General features: G+C 43.2%; 1 protein-coding gene across 4 annotated transcripts in view; it reads right to left on the reverse strand.

The window, feature by feature from the left end:
* The window catches only part of ZNF462 (zinc finger protein 462), a 154,264-nt gene that overhangs the window by 50,960 nt on the left and 75,851 nt on the right, over window positions 1–27,453 (reverse strand). For all 4 annotated transcript variants that reach the window (XM_055132503.1, XM_055132498.1, XM_055132506.1 and 1 more), the window contains exon 7: window positions 21,655–21,846. In XM_055132503.1, the coding sequence (XP_054988478.1) occupies window positions 21,655–21,846 (192 nt within the window). The remainder of the gene's footprint in view (window positions 1–21,654; window positions 21,847–27,453) is intronic.

Consider the following 27,453-nt stretch of genomic DNA (forward strand, 5'->3'; position numbering starts at 1 on the left):
TGCTGGAATCTGTAGGGAAGCAAATATATGGCCAAGGAGCGCTTTTTCTAATTTTTTTGGAGGAAACACTGGGTGGCATCTGCCATTGTTAATTGAGAAGCTCTGACAATACCCAAAGCATAATTCACCTGTGACTCTTTTGAATTGTGTGATGAGGAAGTAATGTTTCCTGCTGTTCGTTTAGATCTTATAGATGTCTTTACCACACTGGAAATGCAATGAAAGGAGTTGACTACAAAAGCTTCTTTATGTCGATGTCTTGGCCTCCACCATGGAGGAGCATGCTAGCAATGTCAGATGGTATTTAGAGCTCACGGGCCATGGGCAAGGCCACAGTGCTTCCTCCTCAAGACCGGAGTGGAAGGAAATGCCTACTGACTTCAAGGAGCTGGGCACAATGTATGGCTTGCGATGCACAGAGCAAGGCGAGCCTCGACAAGAACAATGGTGGAGATTTCTTAAAAGATGAGATCGTCAGCAGAAAAGAATACATCGGAGTAGAAACATATATAATTAGATGGAGAGCTCCAAGTGATGATACGAAAACCAGGTGAGAAAGGTGGTGGTTCAAGAACAGGAATGGACATCTGCACTTTAAAGCAGTTGGTCTCAGACTACCTCCCAGCAGCAGGAGGCTCTGAACCAACAAACCCACTAGGTTTCTTAACTCCTTTTCTTTTCCTTTCTCCTATTTCCACGCAATTTAAGAAAAACATTGGTCTGGATTCAGCTATATATTTCATCACCATGAAAGCAGTAGGCTGTTCTTTTTTATGATTCCTCTTCCACCCAGTCCAAACCACCCTCAGAAATAGAACTGACATTGGGCTCAGTGTTGGTAAGGAGGAAGAAACGAGTAAGGAGTCTCCAAGGTGTCAGAAGGACTAGGCGATATATCTTACTGTCCCTTTTACAAGTAGGGACAGTGGGACATGGGTAACTTCGCTATCCCAGGCAAGCCTGGGATAGTTGTTAGGAGGCCTAACAACTCTAACATCAGTGGACTTTTAGTTCTGCATTTGTGAAGTGGAGATGGTGACACTGGCTATATCCTTAAGTACTACCAGGTACTTGACACTAGGGGACAAAGTAGAGCACCTGAAACACAGGTGATACAATACAGTATCTCAGTTTCACTGCAAGTGAGTCTACATCCTATAATTTTGCTCTGAATTATAAACTGCCCATTAGTATGTACAGTTTTCCTATAGAGACAAGAATTTGATCTTAGCTGGCAGAGTTAAGGATGGGTCTTTAACAGGAGGGATCAGGAAGATGAGGCACCTCTGAGACAGCTCACAGAGATGGAGCATACATCCTGGCTCTAGGCACTGTAGGTATTCAGCAGCTAGCTTTGGATGGATAGATTCTGGGCAAAGCCAGCTGCACAACATGACTTCTGGCAACAACCCACCAGTGTTCTTAAGATGGAGAGGGGATTGATTGTGGATCTTGGACTTAGCTCAGTGTAGGGCTTGACCTGAATAAAACCGAATGTCGAGTGATTCATCCCCCCACTTTGCTCAAATCACAATGCACCCAGTATGATCACAAATCAACTTGCTCCATCCAAAAAGAACTTGTCTGAGCAAATTTTATTCTCAAACTTTAGTCTACCACTCTGAGGTCTATTTTCTTTATATATTTATCATTTTGAAGAGTTTCTGGAGCTTTAGCTGTGTGTCAAATGTGGGGGTGTCCAGGGTGTACTTGCCCGCCTTCAACAGCCCTCTCCTAGTCATCCGACAGGTAGTGCAGACCTCTCTGCTCTTCCCTGAACCTTCCATCTTTTGTCGACAGCCCTTTGTGCCTTGTAAAGATATGTCTTGGCTGACTGCCTGATTCTTCCAACTATCTACGAGAGATTTAGCCTCAATGGCTTCAGTTTGAGTTTGGCTATTTTGTCTGAAGAATCCATGGATAGCAGAGTTTCCTTGTCTTGGCTTAACTGAGCATGAGACACTTACCTAACACTCAATATGAAAAGTTTCTAGGTGTGGGCCAAGAGGTGGCCCTGCCATCATGCCTCCCCACATCCCAGAAGCTAGTGTAGCACTGAACTGGCTCACTGAAGGCTGAAGTTACTTACTCCAAGAACTCTTTTGAGTGTGAAGGATAAAACAATCTGCTATGCTCTGGAGACCCAAAGTGCTCTACCCCAGAGCACAGCAGATTGCCTTCAAAGAGACTGATGGCTTTAGTGGCAATGGAAAGTCACAGTTACAGCAGAATCTGGTCAGTGCTATGATAGTACAGAGATTGCCAACATGAAACAAGCTCCAAATTTTCCACGAAGAGGAGGAATGAGACAAGTGAATGGAATCATGAGGAAGAAAAATGCAGATAGGTGCAGGAGGACATCGAGGTAGAAGGAACAGGGAGGCTGATGCTGAAAGAACAGCGCTGGACTGGCAGGTATCCTGTGTTGTAACAGCACAGAATACAGGAAAGAAGGGGTGAGAAAGGAGTCCCCTTCAGAAGGTGGAGCCCAAGTAGAGCTTAGGGTTTACTCTGAATGCAAAAGAGCCAATGGAGGATTTCGGGCAGAACTCAGGCGAGATAGATTTCATATGTCTTCCATTTCTCTATCTCTAAACGGTACCAATATCCCTAAACAACCATCTCTCACATGGTGAGAATGGCTTGATATCAGTGTATTCCCTTCGTGAGAAAACCAACTGGTAGACCTGTTCATTACTGATGGAGTATTTAGTAGTAGCACTCAATTCTGCACTCTGTCATGTAATGTCGAAGCATCAATGTGGTACGTAACTGTTCACCTCTGAACTTTACTAACAGAATGAGCTGTTCATTTGTATTTCAGTTTCTATTGAATACATTATCTTACATTTAGAACAGATTTCCATAGTCCCCACCTGGGGGATGTAAAGATGAAAAGAAGCTCAGCATACTATCTTTTCTTCTCTACCAACGTTTCATGTGCAAAACAACAAGGGAGCAAATGATACCAAGTGGTCTGCCCACCTACAGGCTAACACCATACATGTGTAGATGTCAGCCAAGGAGCTGTTTTATAAGGTCTCAGCAATATCTACAATGCATCTAGATTCGTATCTCACTCCTCGATTTAACAGCCACGTGTCAACCCAGGGACATTTCATGCGTTATTGTAGGGTTCAACTCAAAGGTCAAAATATGATTTGGAAAGTTATTCAAGACTCTTTTGGACTTACTGGCTCTTTATAAATGGTTTGTTTATTCATAACAAATATTCAATCTATTCTATGTGTGATATTTGACAGGTACAAAAAAATCATCAAACCTCGTATTTCAAAAGCTCTTAGGTTGTGCTGGGAGATAACTACATCACAAGGTAAAATGAGTGAGTATTCAAAGAAAAGAGCAAACGCCCATGGGCATTTTTGTCTATTGTTAGCAGAATGACAGGAAAACAATGGACCTCTGAGCTCGGGAAAACATTAAAATCTTGATTTACTTCTTTAAACTAAGGTAATAACTATTCAAAGGACACCAACTAATTTTCATTTTACCTTTACAGGTTACAACTCTAGAAAATAGAGGCTGTCCCATGCCAAAAAGAGTAGAATAAAAACCCTATTGCTACTGTGTTCCCTTTCTTGTGATATTACATTCTGCCAAGAGTCCCTTGGCAGAAGGGACTCTTGTCCCCAATACAAGCAGGCACAGCACTATGGAACAGCAGAGGTGAAGGTGACACTCATTAGGGGCACTGTACAGAAAGAATTTGCATGTGGCTTTGTAGGACAAGAAAAGCTGGAACACCCCCCACCGCCCTTCTGTGTTTGTGGGTGGGCTGAGGGTGTAGCTATGGGTAGGGGGCATGCTGAACATTGAGAGTAGTAAATTTTCCCCCCTTTAAATAGGCATATAGGGTTTTCCCAGACTTCAGGATAGGGCAATGAAATGGGATTCAACATTGCAAAGAGACTGAAGGAGGATGGCATGGATCTGACTTAACAAGTCAGAGGATAAGAAGGAGGCATGGGTGTGAGAGGGTCAAGAGATGAAACCAACAGGACTGGGTGGACAACCATTGGTTGAGACCCTGGGGGTCCAAAAAGACTAAAAAATATAGCAAATCTAGGTGAGGATCAAGAACTGAGTCAAAAAATCAAGACTGGGACAAAGTTAATGAGTTCCATCTTAGAACCTTTGAGAAGGCAGTGTGCGAACTATAGGTGGAAGTGAGGAACAGTTAGAGCAGGGTTCAGGGGTTCACCTGAGAGGTTAAGTGGGGAGCGTGGGATATGGGGAAGATAGCTGAGGCCACTGTTTATGAACAAGGGGAGTGCAGAGAAGATTGGGGACAGACAGAATGAGGTTTGTGTGACTGAGGCTAGAGGAATATAGGTGAAAATAGTGTTTGGAGGAGAACCTGAGAGACCAGAGGAGAACCTGCTGTCCACTGCAGCCCACATGCCCAATGGAAACATTTTCTGGGAGGAAGATCAGCAGTTTCAAACGCCATGGTCTAAAAAAGAAAGATGAGACAGGGGTGGAGGCCGTGGATTTGTCTGAAGTCACGTCAACCCACGTGAAAGCCATGGTGGTTGAGGTCCAAGTTACACACTGCAAGGGATTCTGGGGAAAGAGAGAGGGGGGAGAGAGAGAGAGAGAGAGAGAGAGAGAGAGAGAGAGAGAGAGAGAGAGAGAGAGAGAGAGAGAGAGAGAGAGGGAGGGAGGGAGGGAGGGAGGGAGGGAGGGAGGGAGGGAGGGAGGGAGAGAGAGAGAGAGAGTTTGGGTGGGTGGGGAGGTGTCAGCAAGTGTAAATAAGGAGAAAATGCCACTGAAGTTAGTCCACAAGAGGTTGCTTCATCAGAGGGCTCCATAAAATGCTGAGAGCAAAGCAAGGCCTAACAGGTTAAGAAAGAGTGAATGAAGTGGCTAGAAAGATAGTACCATGGGTATGATGCTTGCCTTGTATGTGGCAGACCTGGGATTGATCCCCAGCAACTCATATCGTCCATGATTTGACCAGCAGTGACTGCTGGGTGCAGAGCCAGACGTAAGCCCCAAGCAATGCTGGGTGTGGCCACCCCAAAACACAAAAATAAAGAATGAGTAGAGAGAAAGTCTAAGTGGAAACACCAGTTCTTTCCAGGGACTGGTGGAGAAGATGGCAGTGGTCATAAAATTGTGAAAATCATACTGAAGAGCTTTTCTTTATTTGTTTTTTTGTTTGTTTGGGGGCCACACCAGCAATGCTCAGGGGTTATTCCTGGCTCTGTGCTCAGAAATCACTCCTGGCAGTGCTCCGGGGACCATATGAGTTCCAGGATCAAACGTGGGTCAGCCCCATGAAAGACAAGCGTCCTACTTGCAGTACTGCTTCTCTGGGCCCCATATTGAAGTATTTAAAGCAGCACTTTTCTGTGGCTTCACTAGCTTGTTTTTTCAGCCCTTCTGACAGTAAAACAACACATGTAAATACTGAGGTTTAGAGAGTGACACAGAAGAGCTTTTGAGACAAAGTGCAGCCCCTACATTCCTACCCAACCCAACCCTGGCCAGGTAGTAACAATGACCTTTCTCAAACCTATCTTCCTTCTTCTTGAAACAGCAGGGAGATGGTTATAGGATTTCTGGTTTCATGGACTGTTGTGTGGATTAAATGAAATCAGCCGATGTTTGTTAAGTACCCACCCTTAGACACATTCTAAATGAAATATATCATTAGTTAAAAATATGTATTGATTAAAGTCAATAGTAATAATCATACTCATGAGGTCTGACACTGGGGCTTATCAATGCATTAAACTAGCTCATTAGAACATTAATCACTAAGGAGTTTCTTGGGTGGTTTCGATTAAAGCTCTAAAGTTCAAATACATTTTTATCATCAGGGCTCCAGATTAAGCACCACTTTTCAAACAGTGAATTATGTTAGACTCTCAGGAAAGAGTTTATGATGTAAAAGGACTTCATACAGCTTTCAAGGTTAGATATCAAATTTCTTCTCTTTATCCCTTAAAAAAACAATTTCTAATAGAGAAATCAAAAAATTTGTTTTTATTATTCGAAGCTAATATCACCTGATATTTCTACAGCAATTTGAACATGAATTTCATTTAATCCTTGGGATAATCCCATAAAATAGACCCTATATTATACACCAGATATCAAGGTTTAGATAAATAATTGAGCTTTGTACACTCAGGTGCAACACACAGGCAAGGACCCCCAGTTATGGCTGACAGGTTGGGTTTTTCATGGTCCACATCTGTATTCGATATGCCAAAAACAATAACAAGTCTTACAATGGAGATGTTACTGGTGCCCGCTCGAGCAAATCGATGAACAATGGGACGACAGTGCTACAGTGCTACATCAGGGAGAGGACTCCCTGCCTCAGGGAACTGAACCCCAGCAGCACTCAAGTTTGACATACTCAGGGGCCCAGTGTCCCGTGCAAACTCTCAAGTAAGGATGATCTATCTCTACAGAGACCTGACTTTTCCAAAAGATCACGGGTGCCTCATTTCACTAGCTCCAGCTGGGTGAAAGTGGATCCTTCTGGCATTTGCTCAATCGGAATGAACTCAATGACCAGAGGAAGAGCCCACTGTGGCCAACTCTTCAGCAGGACTCCAAAATGCCACTAAAAACAAAGTTGGGAAAGATTCCCTGAAACATCTGGACTCTTCCCCGAAAAGGGGGTGCCCCAAGGGAGACAAAGGCACCAGAACCCTTGGTGAAGAACCTGGATGAGTTGTGATCCCCTTCAATGACGACCTCTGGTGGTCTTGACCTGCAGCTGTCCTTCACTCGATCCCCTTCTCCAAGCCAGAAGCCTGGTGGTCCATAGAGGAGTTGTCCAACTTGGGACAATTTTCAGTGCTTCCTGTTTTGTTTATGTGTGTGTGTGTGTGTATATATATATATATATATATATATATATATATATATATATATGTTTATTTCTGACATATAACATTTAGTGCTCTGAGAATACTTCTTAACCTTATAGTGTAGTATAGAGCCAACTCAAATAGTTGCTTACTTTTACTCTGATTATGTCCATTAATATACAATCCACCAGCAATCTGGTCAGTATACTATAGTATACAGAGACCTTTTCCTCTTACATGGCTTTAGATGGCCCTCGAGGTAAATGAAACAGCCCAGTCCATGAACTATTTAGCCAATTGATACATTTCTTTTAGAAACTTTCCATCTGCACTTGATTTGCACAGCTGCACCATTCCCATAAAATAGACCCTATATTATACACCAGACCCTATATTATATACTACCTTACTACAAGTTCTCTAGTGCTTTCCTTCTCTAATTTATACACAACAATATCCTTAACATTTTCCCCAGGAATACTATGGTTTAGATAAAAGCACTGTAGCACTGTCATCCCGTTGCACATCGATTTGCTCGAGCGGGCACCAATAATGTCTCCCTTGTGAGACTTGTTACTTGACACTGTGGCATATCGGATATGCCACAGGTAGCGTGCCGGGCTCTCTGAGAGGGTTAGATAATATCCTGGAAAATTTGAAGACAGAAAAATAAGGCAAATGCCATAAAAGCAGACAGGGAATTGGGGGTGTGGGGTGATGGGAGGGAACCTGGGGACACTGGTGGAGGGATGGGTGTTGGAACACTGTGTGACTGAAATCCAATCGTGAACAGCTTTGTAATGCTCTATCTCACAGTGATTCAATAAAAAAGTTTTTTTAAAGAAAAGGAAAAAAAGAAGGCAAAAATTAGAGCAAAACTTTTCTGTTAACACGGCAGAAAAGTATAAGAAAGTCATTGATATAAAAAGAAAAAAAATATATCTATTCTTTCACTCAAACACTGAACTTAAATTTTAAGTTTTTTTTTCTTCCTGCAGCCCTTCATCATATAGGTAAAAAAAAAGAAAAATTCAAAAGCATAGAATGGAAGCAGCAGGGAGTGGTCAGTGGGAGACGGCGTATTTACTATGTGTGAAGCCCTGGGTTCCATCCTGGGTACCACAGCAAAACAGACAAGTGTATTATAGGTATATTAGAAACAATAATCTTTTATTGTTACATAAAACATATAACTCACTGAATTTAATGTAGTTGGGAATTTTACCTCCACTTCACTCTTTCCCTTTGATTTAGTTATTGTAATTGCTTCTTCTAGTAGATATGCTTGTGGCATCATTCTTGCTAGCGTGCATGGAAGATATGGATTTCTTCCTTTTTCCTTCTCTGTACTCCTAATTAAAAATTTACCCGTGGGCAAAATTGTGGAATACTGTAAAGAATCAGAGTAACAGTAAAATCACAACTCACAAGGACAATAATTTGTTTGTGACGGTTAACTCTATAGTCACCGACTCCATTTATTCACTGCTTGCTTTGGGGCAGGCAAGATAGACGGCAGTGATCTGAGACTTGGGAGCACCGTGTTCTGACTCCATTCCCATTGCTTTGGCTGAAGGAAGTACTTTGGATTAAGTAAATTGCTGTTATGCGGGGGTAAATCCGAGCAGGCTCAAATTTATTTTTAAAAGCAAATCAAATTTGTAGTTAACGCTAGCAACTGTAGGAAGCAACTGGAAAAGCTTGAGATTGGAGTCCACAAGATGGGCTTGAACCAAAGGGAGTGCAGGGTGAGGAATTACTAAGGGATGAGGGAAACCAGAGCAGGCTAAGAGAGCTAGAGAAACCCCCATCTGAAGAAAGGTTAATCCTAGAGTTTGGGTTGGGTTGAGAGGGCAATGATACCACAAAGTACTGATTAGGGCAAATCAAGAGTTCAATACGCTGGGCCAAAGGAGAAAGCTCACATGGCTCTACTATACACCTGGAGGTAGCCAGTTTTCATTCCCTTGCACTGGTCTTTTAAAGTAGCACTGTCGTCCTGTTGCTCATCAATTTGCTCCAGTGGGCACCAGTAACATCTCCATTGTGAGACTTGTTGTTACTATTTTTGGCATATTGAATATGCCACAGGGAGCTTGCCAGGCAATGCTGTGCGGGGAAGATACTCTCGGTAGCCTTCTGGGCTCTACGAGAGGGACAAAGAAATCGAACCCCAGTCGGTGGCGTGCAAGGCAAATGCCCTACCCACTGAGCTATCGATCCAGTCCCAGGTCTTTTAAAGTACAACTAGATATAAGACTGATAGTCCCCCTCGCTCCCCCACCCTGCTGGCAAGGCCCCAGATGTACATTCACATGTACACACATATAAGAATTCAGAATGCTGGAGATGCAGTGGCGGAGTTGCTGTGGTGAATTTAGTCACAGATGGCAGGTTGGAATGCAGAATGCAGTTAGGAAGGAGATCAATCTCTCAAACCGAAAAGACTAAGTATTTGTTAGGTCATGATCATGGAGTCTAGTCTATTGGAATTCCAAAGCAGGAAGAAAGTCTGTGAACCTGGCCACTGAGATCACTGAAGAAGGCGAAAGAACATTCCAGAAGACAAGGTAAAGGAACTACGCAGTGTGCAAGCATTTGAAAAGAGACCGTTACAAGACGGAGGAAGACATATTATCCAGTCATGAGAGAACATAAAGAATGTACTCATTTTGGGGGCCGGAGCGATAGCACAGCGGGTAGGGCGTTTGCCTTGCATGCGGCCGACCCGGGGTCAATCCCCGGCATCCCATATGGTCCCCCAAGCACCGCCAGGAGTAATTCCTGAGTGCAAAGTCAGGAGTAACCCCTGAGCATTGCTGGGTGTGACCCAAAAAGCAAAAAAAAAAAAAAAGAATGGACTCATTTTCTCTGGCTATTGGAGGAGAGGGAGAAGACACTTTGGTTGCAGAGACTGGAAGGATAGGAAGGTGCAGCTGTGGGCAAGACTGAAGTTAGTTAACTAGAAGAGGGAGAAGTCACAGGAAAGGTACAGTAGCCTGGGGCAGCTCATGACTATTGATACTCAACCAATTTCCACGAACTTTTCCCAATCGTTGTCTAATACAATTCACCTTGCAGGTGCTAGACTTTTTCACATGTAACGTGTTGTGAGTTTTTATGTGTGGTTAATTATGCTACCCTAATTCAAATCAAGATGTTTATTGAATGGTGTGCCAAGTGCTTGGGCTCTAGAGAGCACTTGGTTTCGTTAGGGAGACAGATAAGATAGCCAACAGTTATAAGAATATTTGACAAGTCTAGTCATGGAAGTAACTTAAGGGTCAAAAGTTACCTCACATATTTTATATTTATCCATTGCAAAATATCCTTTGCAGCACATTTATTCCAATAGTCTAGACAGTCTGTAATCTTGATTTTGTCACTTAACTTATGGACCATTTGCCAATATTTCAAATGGACTGAGTCTTAAGAAATACAGTAATTTTTCAGGAATGAGTAAAGCTTAACATAAAATAAATGAGTGAATTTTCCAAATTTTGAGAATCCAGTCTTAAACACCGTGCACACTTGTGTTCCTCTCTTTCTCTTCTCTCTTACACACATACACACACACAGTTACTTTAAGCTTGTACTAATTACTCACTATTAACTGAAGGAGAATCATTTTTCCTTACTTTGAAAACTTGAAAATTTTAAAACTAGACTAAGCCAAGCAGTGATAGTGGACAAAAACATCTCCAAAATAGTATGTATAGCTACAGCTTTGTACAAAAATATAATTAAAATAACAAAATAGAGCCAATGTTTATATAGGCATGGGACAAACTTCTAGATGACTCTACAACCAACTGCCAGTGGATTATTTTGGGTGCTCATGTAAAGGCTGGTTTTCTGGTGAGCTTTCCATTTTCGTTAAGGGTTGTCTTAAAATTGTACTTTGGGGGGCTGGAGCAATAGCACAGTGGGTAGGGCGTTTGCCTTGCATGCGGCTGACCCGAGTTCGATTCCCAGCATCCCATATGGTCACCCGAGTAATTCCTGAGTGAGCATGAGCCAGGAGTAACCCCTGTGCATAGTCAGGTGTGACCCAAAAAGCCAAAAAGGAAAAAAAAAAGGGTTGTTCCTTGGTCAAGGAGTTGGTGTGATTTGGAAATAAACAAAAATTCTATGTGGCCATTTTCAAAATGGAAAGCCATCACTACTTTTAATTCATATTCATTCTAGATTGCTCTTGGTACATCTACTGTCCAAAAGCACCCCCTGCTTCCAGAAGGGAGAGTACTGCATTAAAGGTCTTCCTTGCTTGGACTTTTTTCCCTTCCTGGTGTTGAGTACCCCTCTAGTCTGGGTCTGCCTCTCCCCCCTTCAGCCCCCATTCTCTCACTGACTCCCCCACAAGATCCTGTGTGCCGTCAGACAGGTATCCGCACTATTCCCAGGGTCCCTTCTGGGGATTTGTTTGTTTTGTTTTAGGACCACATCTGTAGATGCTCAGGGCCTACTCCTGGCATTGTGCTCAGGAATTTAGTGCTGGCAGGACTCAAGGGACATTATGGGATGTCAGGGATTAAACTTCGGTAGGCCATATGCATCAGACTAATATGTACCTCCAATTCAGTGAAAATATTTATTCAGATGACAAATTTAAGGTAGTCAGTAGAAAGACACACACAGACACATTGATTTTTCAATAAGGAGCCAGGTCGGAAGAGATGACTTTCAGATTGGTCAGAGCAGCGGAGGAAATGTCCAGTGAGGCTGAAATTCCAGGACAAGACCCAGGCTTTACAAGGCGCTGCCTTGCTCACCGTGGCTATCACTGTAGCACTGGTGGAGAACTCAGAGACGATAAAAATAAGAGATGACCTAAGGAGGGTGGCTTGTGTGAGTCATCTAAGAATATTTCGTGTCCCCGAGGAAGCTGAAGAACCTAGCCCTGGAATGTCTTCTCAAGGAGCAGAGCACTGGTAAATAAAACCTTAGCCGGGCCCCACACGCTCAGCCAAACTCCAGTCTGGGTGTGTTTGCCTGGACTCTAAAACTGCTTGCAAAGGAGAAGAGCCCCTCTGGCAGGAGCACCTCTCCCTTCTCAGGCATAAACAGTCAGACACTCTTCCCACAAAAGGGTAAGCAGATCCTCCTCTCAATTCCCCACGTCCTTTGGTCAGTCTGGACATGGCCAGCATTGTTTAACCACCACTTTGCATTTATGTCTTAGCATTAAGAACAGTGACCAAGGGAATGCACGCAACGCATGGGCAGGTTTTTCTGCACCACACTAACAACATTACTGGAATTTACTTTAAGAGATTAATAATTTTTCAAAATACCAGTTGTGACATGCTATGCTCATCTGTTTTTTTTAAGTCTTTTTTTTTTCTTTTCTCCACATTCCCATCTTGACTGGGACATACCCTTGACCCCACAAAGCTATCAGGATCTCTGCTTCTGAATCGTGATTTCCACACACTAGGTCTCTCACATCCAATCCCTTCCCCTGTGACCTGTGCAAAATCTTCCCATGTAAATCATCATGTGAAAGAAGAAGAAAGGACGAATCCTTAGTAATCTCAATAGAGTTTGAGGGATTTATATCAAACATAATGAGGCTCTATTCTTTAGCTCCAGGAAAGGAAATTCAAGGTGACTAGTGGGTATACAGACTTTTTTTTTTTTCAAAAAAGAACCAAGTGAGTTATTTTATGGAGTTTGTCAATTGGAGATATTTTCTGCCAAGGAATAGAGTGAAAAATAAAGATTCTTTATTTCTTTTAGATACTTGACACAACTGAGTCTGGGGAAGATGTCAGGTCATGAACTAAGAGACACAAATAAATTTACGTATGGCGGTGGGGATGGAGAGAAGGTACAGCAGGTAAAGGACTTGCATGTGCCAGACCCAGGTTGAATCCCCAGAATCCCAAATAGTCCCTAAAACCCGCCAGGAATGATCCCTGAGCACAGAATAGGAGTAAACCCTGAGCACAGCCTGGTGTGGTCCCCACCCCAAACAAACAACAAACAAGACAACCCAGAAACTATGTGTGGCCAGAACTCTTTGCTGAGTGATTTGCGTGGGGAGCATATACTTCTCTTTCTGATGAACCAATATTTCTCTGGGACTGGGGAGTGAGAGATGGCTTAGCTGATCAAGTTTCCCTTAACACATGGAAACATACACTTGCAAGGTAGATTGCTCCTTGACAAATAAAAATGTGGCTAATTCAAAAATTATAGAAATTCCAGGAAAGTGGATGTCTTGGGGGAAGGTCTATTGTTTGATTGTGCATTGCAGAGTGGTTGGTTAGAAGTCTGCAGACTGGAGCCAGAGAGATGGAACTTTCCCTTGCACAGGGCTGACCTGGTTTGATCCCCAGCACCCCATATGGTCCCCAGAGCACTGCCAAAAGTGGGCCTTAAACACAGAGCCAGGAGTAAACCCTGAGCACTGCAAAATGTGGTCCAAACACCAAAGGGCAATGGGGGCAGGAAGAGTTCAGGGGGGTTCTGGGATTCCTCTCTGCTTTTGAGGCCCAGTTCTAGTGATTTAACCTTTTTAAGAGTTCCAAGTAGCATGGAGGATCAGCCATCCTATCTTCTGCCCCTGGAACTGCAAATGTCTACATCTTTACAGGGAAAACACACTCTTCTTCTTTTTCATTTTTTTTTTGAGACTAAGTGGCTTATTCCTTTAATTATCACATATACCAGATGAGTGGGGCAAAATTATTATCTTTTTTAAAAAATAGAAAAACAAACAGATACAAAATGGTTAGATCACTTGCTTGCAGGCAACACAGCCTGTGGGTGAGCCCAGTATAGATGTGATTGGGGGGCAGAGTAGTAGCACAGTGGACAGGGCAACTGCCTTTTATGCAGCAGACCCCGGTTCAATCTCTGCCACCCCACATGGTCCCCTGACCCATCTAGAAGTGATTCCTAAGTGCAGAGCCTGAAGTAAGCCCTGAGCACTCTTGGAAAACCCACTCTTTAGATAAAACATTAAAATGAACTCCAGATCACATTTTCATGCAGAAATTCTGATGTCAAAAAAGGAAAGGTTAGTATTCTCTGGTCAGATAATTTTGAGACCAGCAGAACCTATTAAAAATTATGGTTGAGCCATTAAAATTATGCCTTGTATCCCATGTGCTATAAACGATATAAATCTTTGTGCTTCAGAATTATGCATGCGAGAGCCTCCACTTCATTATTGGCGTTTTTAAAGAAACCACGTCTTCTTTCTTTCACCCCAAGAGAAATCTGATTGCAATTGGAACCTGTGTGGAAGGTCTGATGCCCTAGCAACTAATTGGATCTTCTTAAAGGTTGAATTTTATGTCTGACCTATTTAGAAATCTGAAAAGCCTCTCTTCGGAAAGCAGACATCTCAGATCTAAATTTTCAAGTGTCAAGTATTACTGCAGTCAAGGTTAAATGAGTTGGTAGTTTGGTGCTAGACGCAACAACTCTTAGAGATGATTTAAGCTGAAATGTAATTCATCCATTAATATTATTAAAACTCTCTCTAAATACCCTACATTTCAGATAAGAGACAAAGAAAATATTTAGGTCAATCTGCATGTTTAAGTGATGCCTAAGAATATTCCGAGTTGTTTATAAAGATCTGTAATAGCATTTATTAAAGATTGGATTGATTTCTGGAATACTGCAAAAACTCCCCCTAAAAAATGTTCAGAAGCAGTCAATGGTATGTGCCCAGGACCTCCTGTGCAATTTTATTACTATTAACAGGGGCCATGCCCAGTAATGATCAGGAACTAATGGGGAGGATACTCCCAGGAGTGCCTGGGTGATCATACAATGCCAGGGATTGAATTCAAGGGTTTGTCATGCTAGGCACGTGATCTGGACTTGAACTATCTCCATGTGCTCCTTTTTTTGCTGGTGGAGGTAGGAGGGCACATCCTGCAATGCTCAGGACCACTCTTTACGGGGATTATATGGAACACCAGGGACCAAACCTAGGTTGACTACTTTAATATTTCTCCAGCCCCATTCCACTTTATTTTTCACTGTATCACTGTCATCCCATCCCATTGGATTTGCTGGAGTGCACGCCAGTAACGTCTCATTTCGTCCCTGTTGCAGGCTAGTGTAGCCCCATGGCATACTGGGGGCTCTTTCAGGGCCAGGGGAATGGGGACCGTACTTGTTATTGTTTTTGGCATATTGAGTAGGCCACAGGTAGCTTGCTAGGCTCTTCCGGCCTTTATTTTTATAACCTCAAAACTGTACTGCAACAGTTGGGACCATTTGTTTACATCTTGCTTATGGCCACTTTCACCCCACAACAGCACATGAATAGTTGTAAGAGAAACTCTATGGCACACAAAGATAAAAATATTTTAAAATATTTTCTATCTGTCCAATATAAGTCTTATCAAGTGAGTCTTTTCTACCTCAGTGGTTTCCAACCTTTTTATGCCCATACATGGAAATGGTGATTTAAAATGCTATATATTATGTTTAAAATTGGGTGGGTGAAAATGAATGCTTCTAGGAGCCTTATTCACAATATCCAAAGCAGGAAATCAATCTCCATTCCAATTGACCTATGACTGGACAAAGCTATGGGATGAACTCATAGCTTTGTAAGCTATGAACAGTACTCTGTTATTCAAAAAAAAAAAGATGAAATCACACCATTTGGCTTCAAAAAGAACTTAAGGTTATTATCCTATGTAAAGTAAAGTTCCAACTTATATGGAGAGGTGTGAAGTGGTATTTCTGAAATTCTATAAAGGTGTAAATACATGGGGGCTAAAGCAGTAATACAGTGGATAGGGTAGTTTTCCTTGCACGTGGCCAAAACTGGTTTGATCCCAGGCATCCCATATAGTCCCCTGAGCACTGCCAGGAGTTATTCCTTAGTGCAGAACCAGGAGCAGCCCTGATTGCTAGGTATGACCCCAAAAGGTAAACAAAAAAGTTGTAAGTAAATCAGTAAAGGCAGGGAGAGAGGGGGTTAAAAACACTTAATGAAAACTATGACCATGAAAAATAAAGACAACAGATGATGTGGGTAAGATGTATTGGAAACACCTGTGTTTGTCAGCAAGGTCTCACTGGAATGAGCATGTCTAAATGGGAAGCTTCCAGTGCAATGCAGTGCACTTTGGTTTTGATATCATAATAGGAAGGGCTTGTGTGTGTGGGTTGGGGGGGAGAGTAGAGGAATAACATGGGGATATAGCTTAGAAGCATATGTCCCAAGTTCAAATCCCTGGGGTTGCCACATGCAGAGAGGATGATCTGGGCAGGTCAGCTGCTTGAGCCTGGCGGCCTGGCTCCAGCATGACAAGGGATTTCTAATAGCTCTGGTTGCTCCACAAGGGGTGTGACCCTCAGTGAGCTCTACAGTGACCCCGGTGAGTCCCACAGCCATGGCTTTCAGGCCTCAACTCAAGAGTGTGATCCTTGGTTAGCACATGTGCAGAGGCCGCAGCTAAAGAAGTGCAAACCTCTGTGAGCACTTTGGTCAAGAGCAGAGGCAATGCAAGCAGATGTGCAACCCCTACTAAGCACCACAGTTTAAAATCTGCAAGCTCTGCACCCAGGTAGACACATGTATATACACCCCCCCCCCCACACACACACACACAAACGCCAGCCTCATCACTGCAATATCAACAATAGCAACAGGGGCTGGAGCGATAGTATAGTGGGTAGGGTGCTTGTCTTGCATGCAACCAACCCCGGGTCTATTCCCAGCATTCCATATGTCCCCCGAGCACTGCCAGGAGTAATTGCTGAGTGCATGAGTCAGGAGTAACCCCTGTGCATTGCCAGGTGTGACCCAAAAAGCAAACAAACAAACAAACAAACAAAAACAACACAATAGCAGTAACCATAAAGGAGGTAAGGGAGACAGTGAAGAAAACAGAATAAAATTGTTTTCAAAATTTTGCAAACAAGGAATATGATTCTTCAATAAAAGTAGACTTGATTAAAAAAAAATAAGTGTTAATCAGGGGCCAGAAAGATAGTTCAAAGCAGTGGAGTGCATGCCATGTGTGGCTCTGGTGGTCCCTCTTTTACTCCCCAAACCTCAAGATATTGTTGTAGCATTTGGGAGTAAAACCAAGTGAAAAGTTCTAACAGAAAAAGCACAAAGCACCTTTCAACTTTACTAATTCATAACAGCAAAGGCTTCTCCCTTGGGTGAACTATCTGGAGATCTACAGGGGAGGTGTGGTGACAAGAGCTCTTGGTGTTTCACCTAGAATACCACTGGGGCATCTGCATTCACCTGCTGTACTCTGTGCCTTGTCACAGTATCTAACGTTCTGTTTTAAATACATCAGAGTTGCTATTTCCTAGAACAGGCAGGCAATTCCATGGAGCATAATTGGATAGATGGAGGAAGTGAAAATAATATACATAACTTCTTTTCAGGCAAGTTCAAGGGAGAAACAAGACGAAATGTCACTATTGGCCTGATTTCTTATAGAGATATGGCTGAAGCAACAGTTCTGTATCTGTTTCCCATGCATTGCATGCCAGACCCAGACGAATTTCATAACTAAGCTACACTGTTCTGGTTTCTGTGTGTGTGTGTGTGTGTGTGTGTGTGTGTGTGTGTACGCGCATGAGCGCGTGCAGATGCACACACTTCTCTGAACTGAAAGCAGCCTTAGGAAAAGCGTGACAAAATCCAGTCCTCTTATTTATATGGTAGAAGAAGAAACCCAATAAACACAAACACAGCAGAACACTTCCTTTTGCTGACAACCTTATGATTTTCCCTTAATGTATTGTTTAGAATAGCAATTACGAGTTATTTCCATTCTTCTATCTACAGAACCGTTACCTTTCTTTCCAGCTCTTGAAGAATATCTGGAGGGTTCGCATGCCAGTTGAAATCTATGAAGACAAGACAGCCCAGAGCCCCAGTGCTCTGCTTATGTACAGAACAGGTGTGTGGCCAGGCAGCTGGGGCGAAATCTCTACCCAACACACGCACACCTTCTCAAGTTTGCCTGTTCACATGGCTTCCCCAGGGTTGGGAGGGAAAACTGTTCCGGAATAACCTTTTCAGGCTATTTCCTCTTACCCGTGCAGACTGGCTCACTCCCCAGGCAGCCTGGAGCGTGAGCGTGCTTGTGTGCAAGCATCTGACCACTGCAAATAGCAACGAGCAGAGCATGCAACTCCTTTTACTCACCTCCTCCTCCAGGGACTCAGAGTCGAGCACACATGAGTGATTTTCCTGGCTTTATGGGTCTCCCCCCACCCTCCCAACCTGCATCCCATTCTGGGTTTCTGTGTTCACAGCATCCTGGCATCCATAGTGTGGGAAACATGAACTGAGAGCCAATTGCCCCACAGCTTCTCCCCATTAAAACGTGCAACTGGATTTCACATGTGTGTTCCAGACACTGTTCAAGCCATGATTTACAGGCTACTACTGTCTAGCCTCACAGCTGTCTTGCCACCCCCAACCCCACTGTGACCTTGCTGTTTCTAGGAATCCAGCACTCAGCTCCCAGGAGAGAAGCTTCCTGATAACCAGCTCCTTAACCGTTCCTGCAAGAATTGGTCATTTGTCCACAATCAAGCAGCATTTATAGGGAGGATTCAAGAGAACTATTTGCTACATGAATCAATTATCCCCTTCCCAGAATTATTCATTCGAGAGACAGCCTCATCTGATGTCTTCTTCCTGTTTACCCTGCCTTCTGATCAAGTTATTTTCTTTTTCATACAACTGTTCAGTACTTTTTCATACAACTATTCCAACAACTACATGTCATTTGGCATGAATGTTAAAAATAGCACAGGGAACCCCAGAGAGATACTATAGTGTGTAGGGTGCTTGCCTTGCACGTAGTCAAACGCAGGGTCAATTCCCAGCATTCCATATGGTCCCCTGAGCACTTCCAGGAGTAATTCCTAAGTACAGAGTGGAGCCCCTGAGCATAGCTGGGTATGATCCCCAAACAACACACAAACAAAAAACTGCACAGGGGGCCAGTGAGCTAACTCTAGTGGTAATTAGCACATATGCGACCCAGAGTTCAATACTTGATACCAGATTCTTAGCACTACAGGCTGTGGCCGCTGAGCACCACTGGGTTTAGCATTACGAGGACTGGCTCCAACCCACACCCCCAGTCCTGCTGAATGGGGTCCCTAGAAAAGAAAGCTGCTCTCAGCTCAGAGAACCAGAACAGAGGTTGAGAGCTTCTGCCTAACAAGCATGTGGTCCTTGAGTGCAAACCCCAGGTGTCCCCATATGCCTGGTACAGTGGAGACAGCTCTGCTCTCAGTGATCCCTGCCACCACGAGTGATTTTTGACCCCACAGTCACCAGACATATGTAAGCACCATAACTGAGCACAGCAACTCCCAGCACACACAACCCTCAAAACTATGCCTCAAACTATGCCTCAATGAAGAGCGTTTACTCCAGGAAGCAGGACTAAAGGTGTGTGAATGTCAGGGTGCAGTTGGCCCGGCGTGTATGCCCAGCAATCTGATGAGTCTCAGCCAGCACCACAACTAAAGTTGTGCAAGATGCAACTCCCAAGTCTTGACAACAACATTCATAACAAAAGGAAAGGGAAGGGGGCTGAGGGACTTTAAAATAAATGTAAGTTAAATTAAACGATCTCATGACATAACTTCTACCCAGGGCTCCACAAACATGACAATCAAGTTTTTAAGAAAGGAAAAAGGGGCCAGGGGCTAGCTCAGTGGGCAGGGGCATATCAGCATATGTACAGGGACCTGGTTAGATTCCTAGAACCATATGCCTCCTCCCTCTGCCCATATCACTACCAGGTGTGGCTTTGGTATCGACCAGATCTGCTGGGCCCAAGCACTGAACTGTCCAGTTCACTCGCCAGGACCCCATCCAAAACAAAAGGGAAGGGGGAAAACACGCTCTTATATTTATTGCAAATTATACTCCCAGGGCTAAATAAAAGCAGACAACCTGTAATCCAAAGAGTTCCACAGCATCATGCTGGCAGGTACTGCAACGGCCTGTCAGTCTAGCTTCCAGGAATCCAAAATCATCACTCCAGGAGTCAGTCCCTAGGTCTAGGGTTTTGGTTAGTGCAGATATGGACACTGATCATATCTCATAAAGATCTGATTCTAAGCATTTCGAGCATCAGGGCAGTGTTGTATTCGCTAGGATTTTTCTGAGCATAGTGGAGGGCTCTTAGAAAGAGTAGGAACTAAGGAAATTGCTTGGACTCAGCTCATCTTAGTCTCAGCTAAGTTCCTTTAGGAGAAAAATGATCCACGGAGTGGGTAGCCTGTGGATTCCCTTGTGCTGTGACTGAGACCTACCTGTCAAGGCAGCAGGGTCAAAGGAAAAGGAAGGAATGACAATGAGGGAAAGGTCCTAGGAAATGCATTTGCTGAAAACGTGGTTCCCTAGGAATGATTCCTAGTTTAAAAGCAAATTCACTAAAAATCAAATCACAAAGATTGTATTATTGACTTCAAATTTCAGTGGGTCCTTAGCTGCAATAGACACATCATTTTCAAGTATCAGACTCTCAAAGTGCCAGGAGACATCTGCCATATCTGCCCACATATGCTCCCTACCCACCAGCTTGGACACTGTAAATGTGTCTGATAAACAAGGGTAACAGCAAAACCAGTTTCCTCCTCTAATTGAAACTACTACCCACCAAGGGACAAGAGAGTGTGCTTATTTCATGAGCCAAACCCACTGTACAAAGCCGTGGTTCAAGAAAGTCCTGTAAGCCCAGATAGCAGCAAGGAGCTAAGCTATGCCACCTCATGTGTGTGTAAAGGGCAAGGTACCAAGTGCTCCATTCCATAAAAATAGCTCTGAATCTTAGCATTTATCATTCCTTGTTCTCCTAAAGCTGTCTCCTTATGGATCTCATGAATAAAGATGACTTGTATTTACTCTTTTGATAACTCCAGATACATATTCTAAGTTATTCTTGTTCTCTCTTAAGTCGTCCCGTCAACCTCACTTGGCCTCAAATCTCTCCATGTCTGTCTGTCTCTCTGTCCTCCTGCCAATAAGGATGACTCTCCATGTGTTCCTGGAGTTTTATTTAATGTCCAAAATTGAGTGAACCAGGGCTGCAGCATTAGTACAGTGGGTAGGGTATTTGCCTTGCATGCTACTGACCTGAGTTCTATCCCTGGCATCCCATATGGTCCCCTGAGCACTGCAAGGAGCAATTTCTGAGTGCAGAACCGAGAATAAATCCTGAACATTGCCAGGTACAGCCAGAACAAAATTAACTTTTAAGAAGTGGGGATGAGGGTTGACAACCCTCTTCCCAACTGCTGCTTCCTCCATATAGTTCAGCTTCTATTACCGATCGCTATCTCATCACTATTAAGTGAGCCTATTAAGTGACCCAATCACACAAACATGCCTCATCCATTCAAACTGTCTGTTCCTACTCTGAATTTTATGTAGTTTAACATACACATCTAGAACCACAAAAGTTTCACAACACCTATTTAAAATAAAAAAGAATAAGACAGAAATAAAGAAATACATCTGCCTGGCATTCCACCCATTTTCTGCTTCTGGTTCCTAAGCTCAGTGGAAAAGCATCTAACACAAACCCATCCATCACAAGCCTCTCTTTGAGCAAGGCTGACAGGAACACCAGGGTTTGGAACACACCCTCACCCCTTCACCACCCCTTCCCACTCCAATTCCCATATTGTTCAACCTTCTCACATGTCTTCCTTCCCTTGAACTCTAATAATCACAGGGAGATTCTCCTCTACACAGACAGACTGGCAATGAACCCAAGCCAACTTGATTCCCAAAGTGGTGATTGTGGGCTCCGAAGCCCATTTTTACCATTGGAGTCTTCCACTTCTTCAGCTGGAGAAGTTTTTTGGGAGGAGTGGTGGGCATGTGAGGAGAGGAGGCTGACAAGTCGTGGCCTGGGGAGGGTCAGGGCTTTCCCGTGGACCTTGAGGGAGTGTTCCTTCAACTGGCTGATTGTCATGGTGGAGAAGGAGCACCAAGAACACTTGTAGGCATGTTCCCCTGGAAAAATGGAGGAAAGGGACAGGGCAGGAAACAGAGGGTGGGTGGGTACGAGGTAGGGTGGAAAACAAAAGAACAAGGTTACTTCACTCCAGAGAAGCACTTCTCAAGCTTTATGATCTAACAACCCTCACAGACCAATGAGCAGCCCATTCCCTCCACGGCTCAGTGCTCCCTTGGGGCTAAGTCTTCAAAGACCTCCATAATCAAGACAAGTCATTTCTGTTTATTTTATATTCCATGACAGGGATGAAGCTCTGGGCTGACTGCCCAATAGGTAATGAAAAAAAATGTCTATCTATGCCTCTTTCAAAGAGGGTTTCTGATCTGATTCTTTCTACCAGAAATTACCATGTCAGTTTTCACTGAAGGTTGTCTTTTCATTTTTTATTTTTTTAAAAGGATATGTCAATAGGGGCTGGAGCGATAGCACAGCGGGTAGGGCGTTTGCCTTGCACGCGGCCAACCCGGGTTCGATTCCCAGCATCCCATATGGTCCCCTGAGCACCGCCAGGGGTAATTCCTGAGTGCAGAGCCAGGAGTAACCCCTGTGCATCGCCAGGTGTGACCCAAAAAGTAAAAAAAAAAAAAAAAAAAAAAAAAAAAAGGATATGTCAATAGCTGGGTAACCTTCCAAAAAATGAAACACAAAATTCAAACTCTGAACCCATCTCATTCTTTACCTCTTTGCTTACTAGGCACTTTTTTTTTTTTTTGCTTTTTGGGTCACACCCAGCGATGCTCAGGGGTCACTCCTAGCTCTGCACTCAGAAATTTCTCCTGGAAGTACTCAGGGGACCATATGGGATGCTGGGAATTGAACCCGGGTCGGCCGTGTGCAAGGCAACACTCTACCTGCTGACTAGACACTTTCTTGATCCCGCACAAACTTTTATTCTTATTGAACCAGTATGCAAATTTGAGAATAAAACTGCGTTTCAAAAATCTTATGAATAGTGCAAAGGGGGTAAAAAACTAAGCAATTTCTTTAAATATATGTTTATAATATGTAACTAATATTTTTCAGTAAATATGACATTAAGTAAATATATATATGTTTTTTAGTTGGGAGGGGGTGGGACACAACCAGCAGAGCTCATGGCTTACTTCTGGTTCTGTGTTCAGGGTAATTTCTGGCAGTACCTAGAAGCCTAAAAGCAGTGTCAGAAATTGAATCATGGTCAGCTGCACGGAAAGCAAGGAACTTAAGCCCTTGTTTTAATTATTTTTACACCATTGAAACATAGCATAGATCACTAATGCATTGTCCTAAGTCAGTATTTCGATTCAAATGTATTTTTTTTGAAGCAAAGCTCTTAGATGGTCTTGCTTACACTAGGAACAGGTATTTCCTGGCAGATCAATTCCGGAAGTGATTTTTTTCCCCAGTACAACAGACTTTGAAATTTCATGCCTGTCATCCCGTTGTTCATGGATTTGCTTGAGCGGGCACCAGTAACATATCCATTGTGAGACTTGTTGTTACTGTTTTTGGAATATTGAATATGCCACGGGTAGCTTGTCAGGCTTTGCCATGCGGGCGGGATACTCTTGGTAGCTTGCTGGGCTCTCCAAGAGGAATGGACGAATTGAACCCGGGTCAGCCGTGTGCAAGGCAAATGCCCTAGCCACTGTACTATCGCTCCAGTCCAATTTCAAGCCTACTACTCAATAATTCCACTTCTGAGAATTTGTATTAGGATATTAAAAGATACAAAATATCTTAATGTATAGAAAGCTTTATTTAGAAATATACTTTATGCTAAATAAGTTATAATCTTCTTGATGACAAATTTATAATAACAGAAAATATTAAATATTAAATGCTTTATTTAGAAATATACTTTATGCTAAATAAGTTATAATCTTTTTGATGACAAATTTACAATAACAGAAAATATTAAATATTAAATACTGAGGGACAGAGAGTAAGGCACTTGCCTTACATGCAGCTGACCCAGGATCCATTCCCAACACTCCACATGGTCCCTGGAGCTCACAAGGAATGATCCCCGAGTGCAGAACCTGGAGTAAGTCCTGACCCCAACTGGATTTGACCCAAAACCCCAAAAATAAATGAATTAAATGTTTAAAAAATACTGAGAGGCAGAAAAATATAAAGCACATGATTTAATACAACTTAGATTAAATTATAAACATCTGTTAAAAATAATTATAAAAGAAAATGATTAAAAAGTCACATGAATCGGTTGGAAAAATAGTATAGTTGGTAAGGAACTTGTTTGTATGCTCCTGACCCTAATTCAATCCCTAGGAGTGCATGCATATAGTATCCACAGCACAATTCAAAGCAACTGAGCAGACAGTTGGGCATAGGCCCTGAGCACTGCAGGGTATGACCCTAGAATTAATAGAATAAAACAAAATTAAATCCAGAGAAGAGGAAAGAGAAGGAAGTAGAGACATAAGAGAAAGGACATCTTCAGCAATGCAAGTTTTGTGGACCAGGGAAAATGACCCAGTGGATTACAAACAGCAAGTTAAGGAGGAACAAAGGTCAACTTCCGCCCTGCTCTCCTCACCCCACTGACGTGGTCACCATTGTGCTACCTTCAAAATTTCTAAGTGGATTCACATGGGAAGTGAGCCAAACATCCAAACACTGCATTAAGGCTTCTTTTACCACTAATGACTCAGCACATACATTTTCCAGAAGTCCTTGAGGAGAACTGAAGGACACCTTGAAAGATGCAGTCTAAAGTAGAAGAAGAGTTCCCAAAAGGCAGAGGGCCCACAGGAATAACAGATAGCTCTCCCTGCAATGGTTACCGGGGAGTTGGAGGATAATGCAGGGAAAAATGGACTTACTGCCACAAGAGACATAACGAGACATCAATGTGCAGATCTATATATGTATTTGAATTATAAAAACAAACAATGTGGTACTAAGTATTACATACACTACATTGGGACACGTGTGGCACACACTTTTGTTGTATATTGCATATAATATGCATGATTCTGCATAGTATGTATGTTTATAAATACTACACAAGCATATAAATTTACATATTATTCAAATATATCATATTTACATCATATGAGTGAAAACATGACACAAATGAAAACTACAGCTCTTCTAATTCAATTTCCGAATTTCTCATGCTAGTGTAACTGCATGAACCTTCTCGAGTGGTTGTAAGTAGCATAGCCTGAGAGAAAATTCATATCCACATGATTGGGTTAGTCTAGATGACTTTTTACCCTCTAAAATAAAATGCAGTAAGTCATCTAAAACACAAGTTGTCTTGAGTCTCAGGAAAATGTGATTTTTTCTCTCAGCTAAGCCACTCTCCCTGGTGAAGTCACCAAGACCATCAAATTTTTGAGGACAGGGGGCTGGAGTGATAGCACAGCAGGTAGGGCATTTGCCTTGTACATAGCCAACCCAATTCGATGACCAACGTCCCATATGGTCCCCCAAGCACCATCAGGAGTAATTCCTGAGTGCAGAGCAAGCAGTAATCCCTGAACATCACTAGGTGTGACACAAAAAGCAAAAAACAAAAAACAAAAAACTAAGTTCCTGAGGACAGGAACTTAATTACATTGCTCCCACTTTCTGGATACTTCCCTCTCCCCAACCAGTGCACACAGGACAGTCAACTCAGTGCTTCAAGAAGAGACACTGTGCTGGAGCGATAGCACAGCGGGTAGGGCGTTTGCCTCGCACGTGGCCAACCCAGGTTCAAATCCCAGCATCCCATATGGTCGCCTGAGCACCTCCAAGGGTAATTCCTGAGTGCAGAGCCGGGAGTAACCCCTGTGCATTGCCAGGTATGACCCCCCCCCAAAAAAAAAGGAACAGACACTTCAGTTCAGTGGCCCAGGCATCTGTATTGTAGCCTCTGACAGTTTCAAAATCCTTCCCACAGGCTAAATCATTTACCTAACTCCCACCAGTAAAAATGCTTTTGACAAGGAGGAGGACTACAGGAAAAACTCACCAAGATGCTATCCCAACTGAATTACTTACAATATGTAGCAGTTAGAAAAGAATGGTTTGAACTCTGAAGGCTTTGACTTCAGGAACTTGGGTAGACTTTTCTTGTAGATAGAAAGACAGGAAAGACCACACATACAGCTAATTTCCCTAGCCACCCAGAGCAACTTGGGTTGGCTAGGGAAGGATTCTGTCATTTTTACTCCATGAAGCCAATTCAACAGGATGCAGCATAGCAGATACATATTTCCACACAGTTAAAACAGAAGGTAAAAGGAAGAGGGATCTGGGCAGTTCCCACAGCCAAATAGAAAAATAAATAAACAAACAAACAAATAAACAAACAAACAAGTGGCATAGAAGAATTCTAGTTCAATTAAAAACTGGTTTTAAAAAATTCAACATAGGGGCTGGAGCAATAGCACAGCAGGTAGGGCGTTTGCCTTGCACGCGGCTGAGCCAGGTTCGATTCCCAGCATCCCATATGGTCCCCTGAGCACCACCACGAGAGATTCCTGAGTGCAGAGCCAGGAGTAACCCCTGTGCATTGCCAGGTGTGACCCAAAAATATAAAAAAAAATCCAACCAAAATTGTAAATACTGTAGGTAAGTAAACTCAAGGAATAGATTTAATTTCCAGAAGATTCTTTGACTAGGTCAAACGCAGTGAAAGTGAGTGTTCATAAGCCTTCCTTTCCCTTAGTTCCTTTAAGGTGCTCTGAATCCCTAAGAGCCTTGCCGAGTTCTGCTGAGTTGGGGTTCTGGGAATAACCGAGGCCCTCAGACCCACCCCATCATTACCTTTCTACACCCTACTTCTTCCTTCTTGGTTAAATTTGATAAGCTACCTGTGCGCACCCTCTATCAAATGCTAGGCAGAAAAGAGTGAGCTAGAAAGAAAGCAGCATTTTGGCAGTGAAGAGAATGGGGTTTTTGTTTTAGAGCCAGAGTTCATAATGTGTGAGCTCTATGGTATATATTCTAAGGCTCTGTAACCTCATCTGACAAGAGGGGCACACCATATACCCCTGGGAGTTGTCATGAGGATGAGATGAAGAATACAATATGCTGAGTGCATATTTGTAAGGTAAGGCATGTTCATGAAAAGATCACAGGGAAATAGGGTGATCATGTGATAGAGACCAGAATGGCTTCCAACACTCATAACATAGTCTTTTGGGGGTGGAGACTGGGGAGGGGGGTGGTGGGCCACACCCTGAGTTGCTCAGGTCTTGCTCCCGGCTGTGAGCTCAGTAATTACTCCTGGCAGAGATCATGAGACCATCTAGGGTGCCAGGGAGAGAACCGGGGTGAGTTACGTGTGCAAAGCTGGGCTCTAGTCATTATACTATTGCTCCATAAGCCCTAAGTCTTTCCTTTTTTTAATCTTATTTTTTGGTGACACTCAGCAGTGTTCAGGGATTATTCCTTTCTTGGTGCTCAGTGATCATTCCTGGCAGTACTCAAGCAACCGTATAGGGTGCCTGGGTCAACTCTGTGCAAGGCAAGTGCCCTACCTGTTATAATTTCACTCAGGCCTTCCCCCTGTCATCCCAAGTCATTTCTTATCTCTGGGTGAAAATCTATTCAAGGGTCTCTAGTGGGTAGGGCGTTTGCCTCGCACACAGCCAACCTGGGTTTGA

This window comes from Sorex araneus, chromosome 1, assembly GCF_027595985.1.
Source record: "Sorex araneus isolate mSorAra2 chromosome 1, mSorAra2.pri, whole genome shotgun sequence".
Classification (NCBI taxonomy): domain Eukaryota; kingdom Metazoa; phylum Chordata; class Mammalia; order Eulipotyphla; family Soricidae; genus Sorex; species Sorex araneus.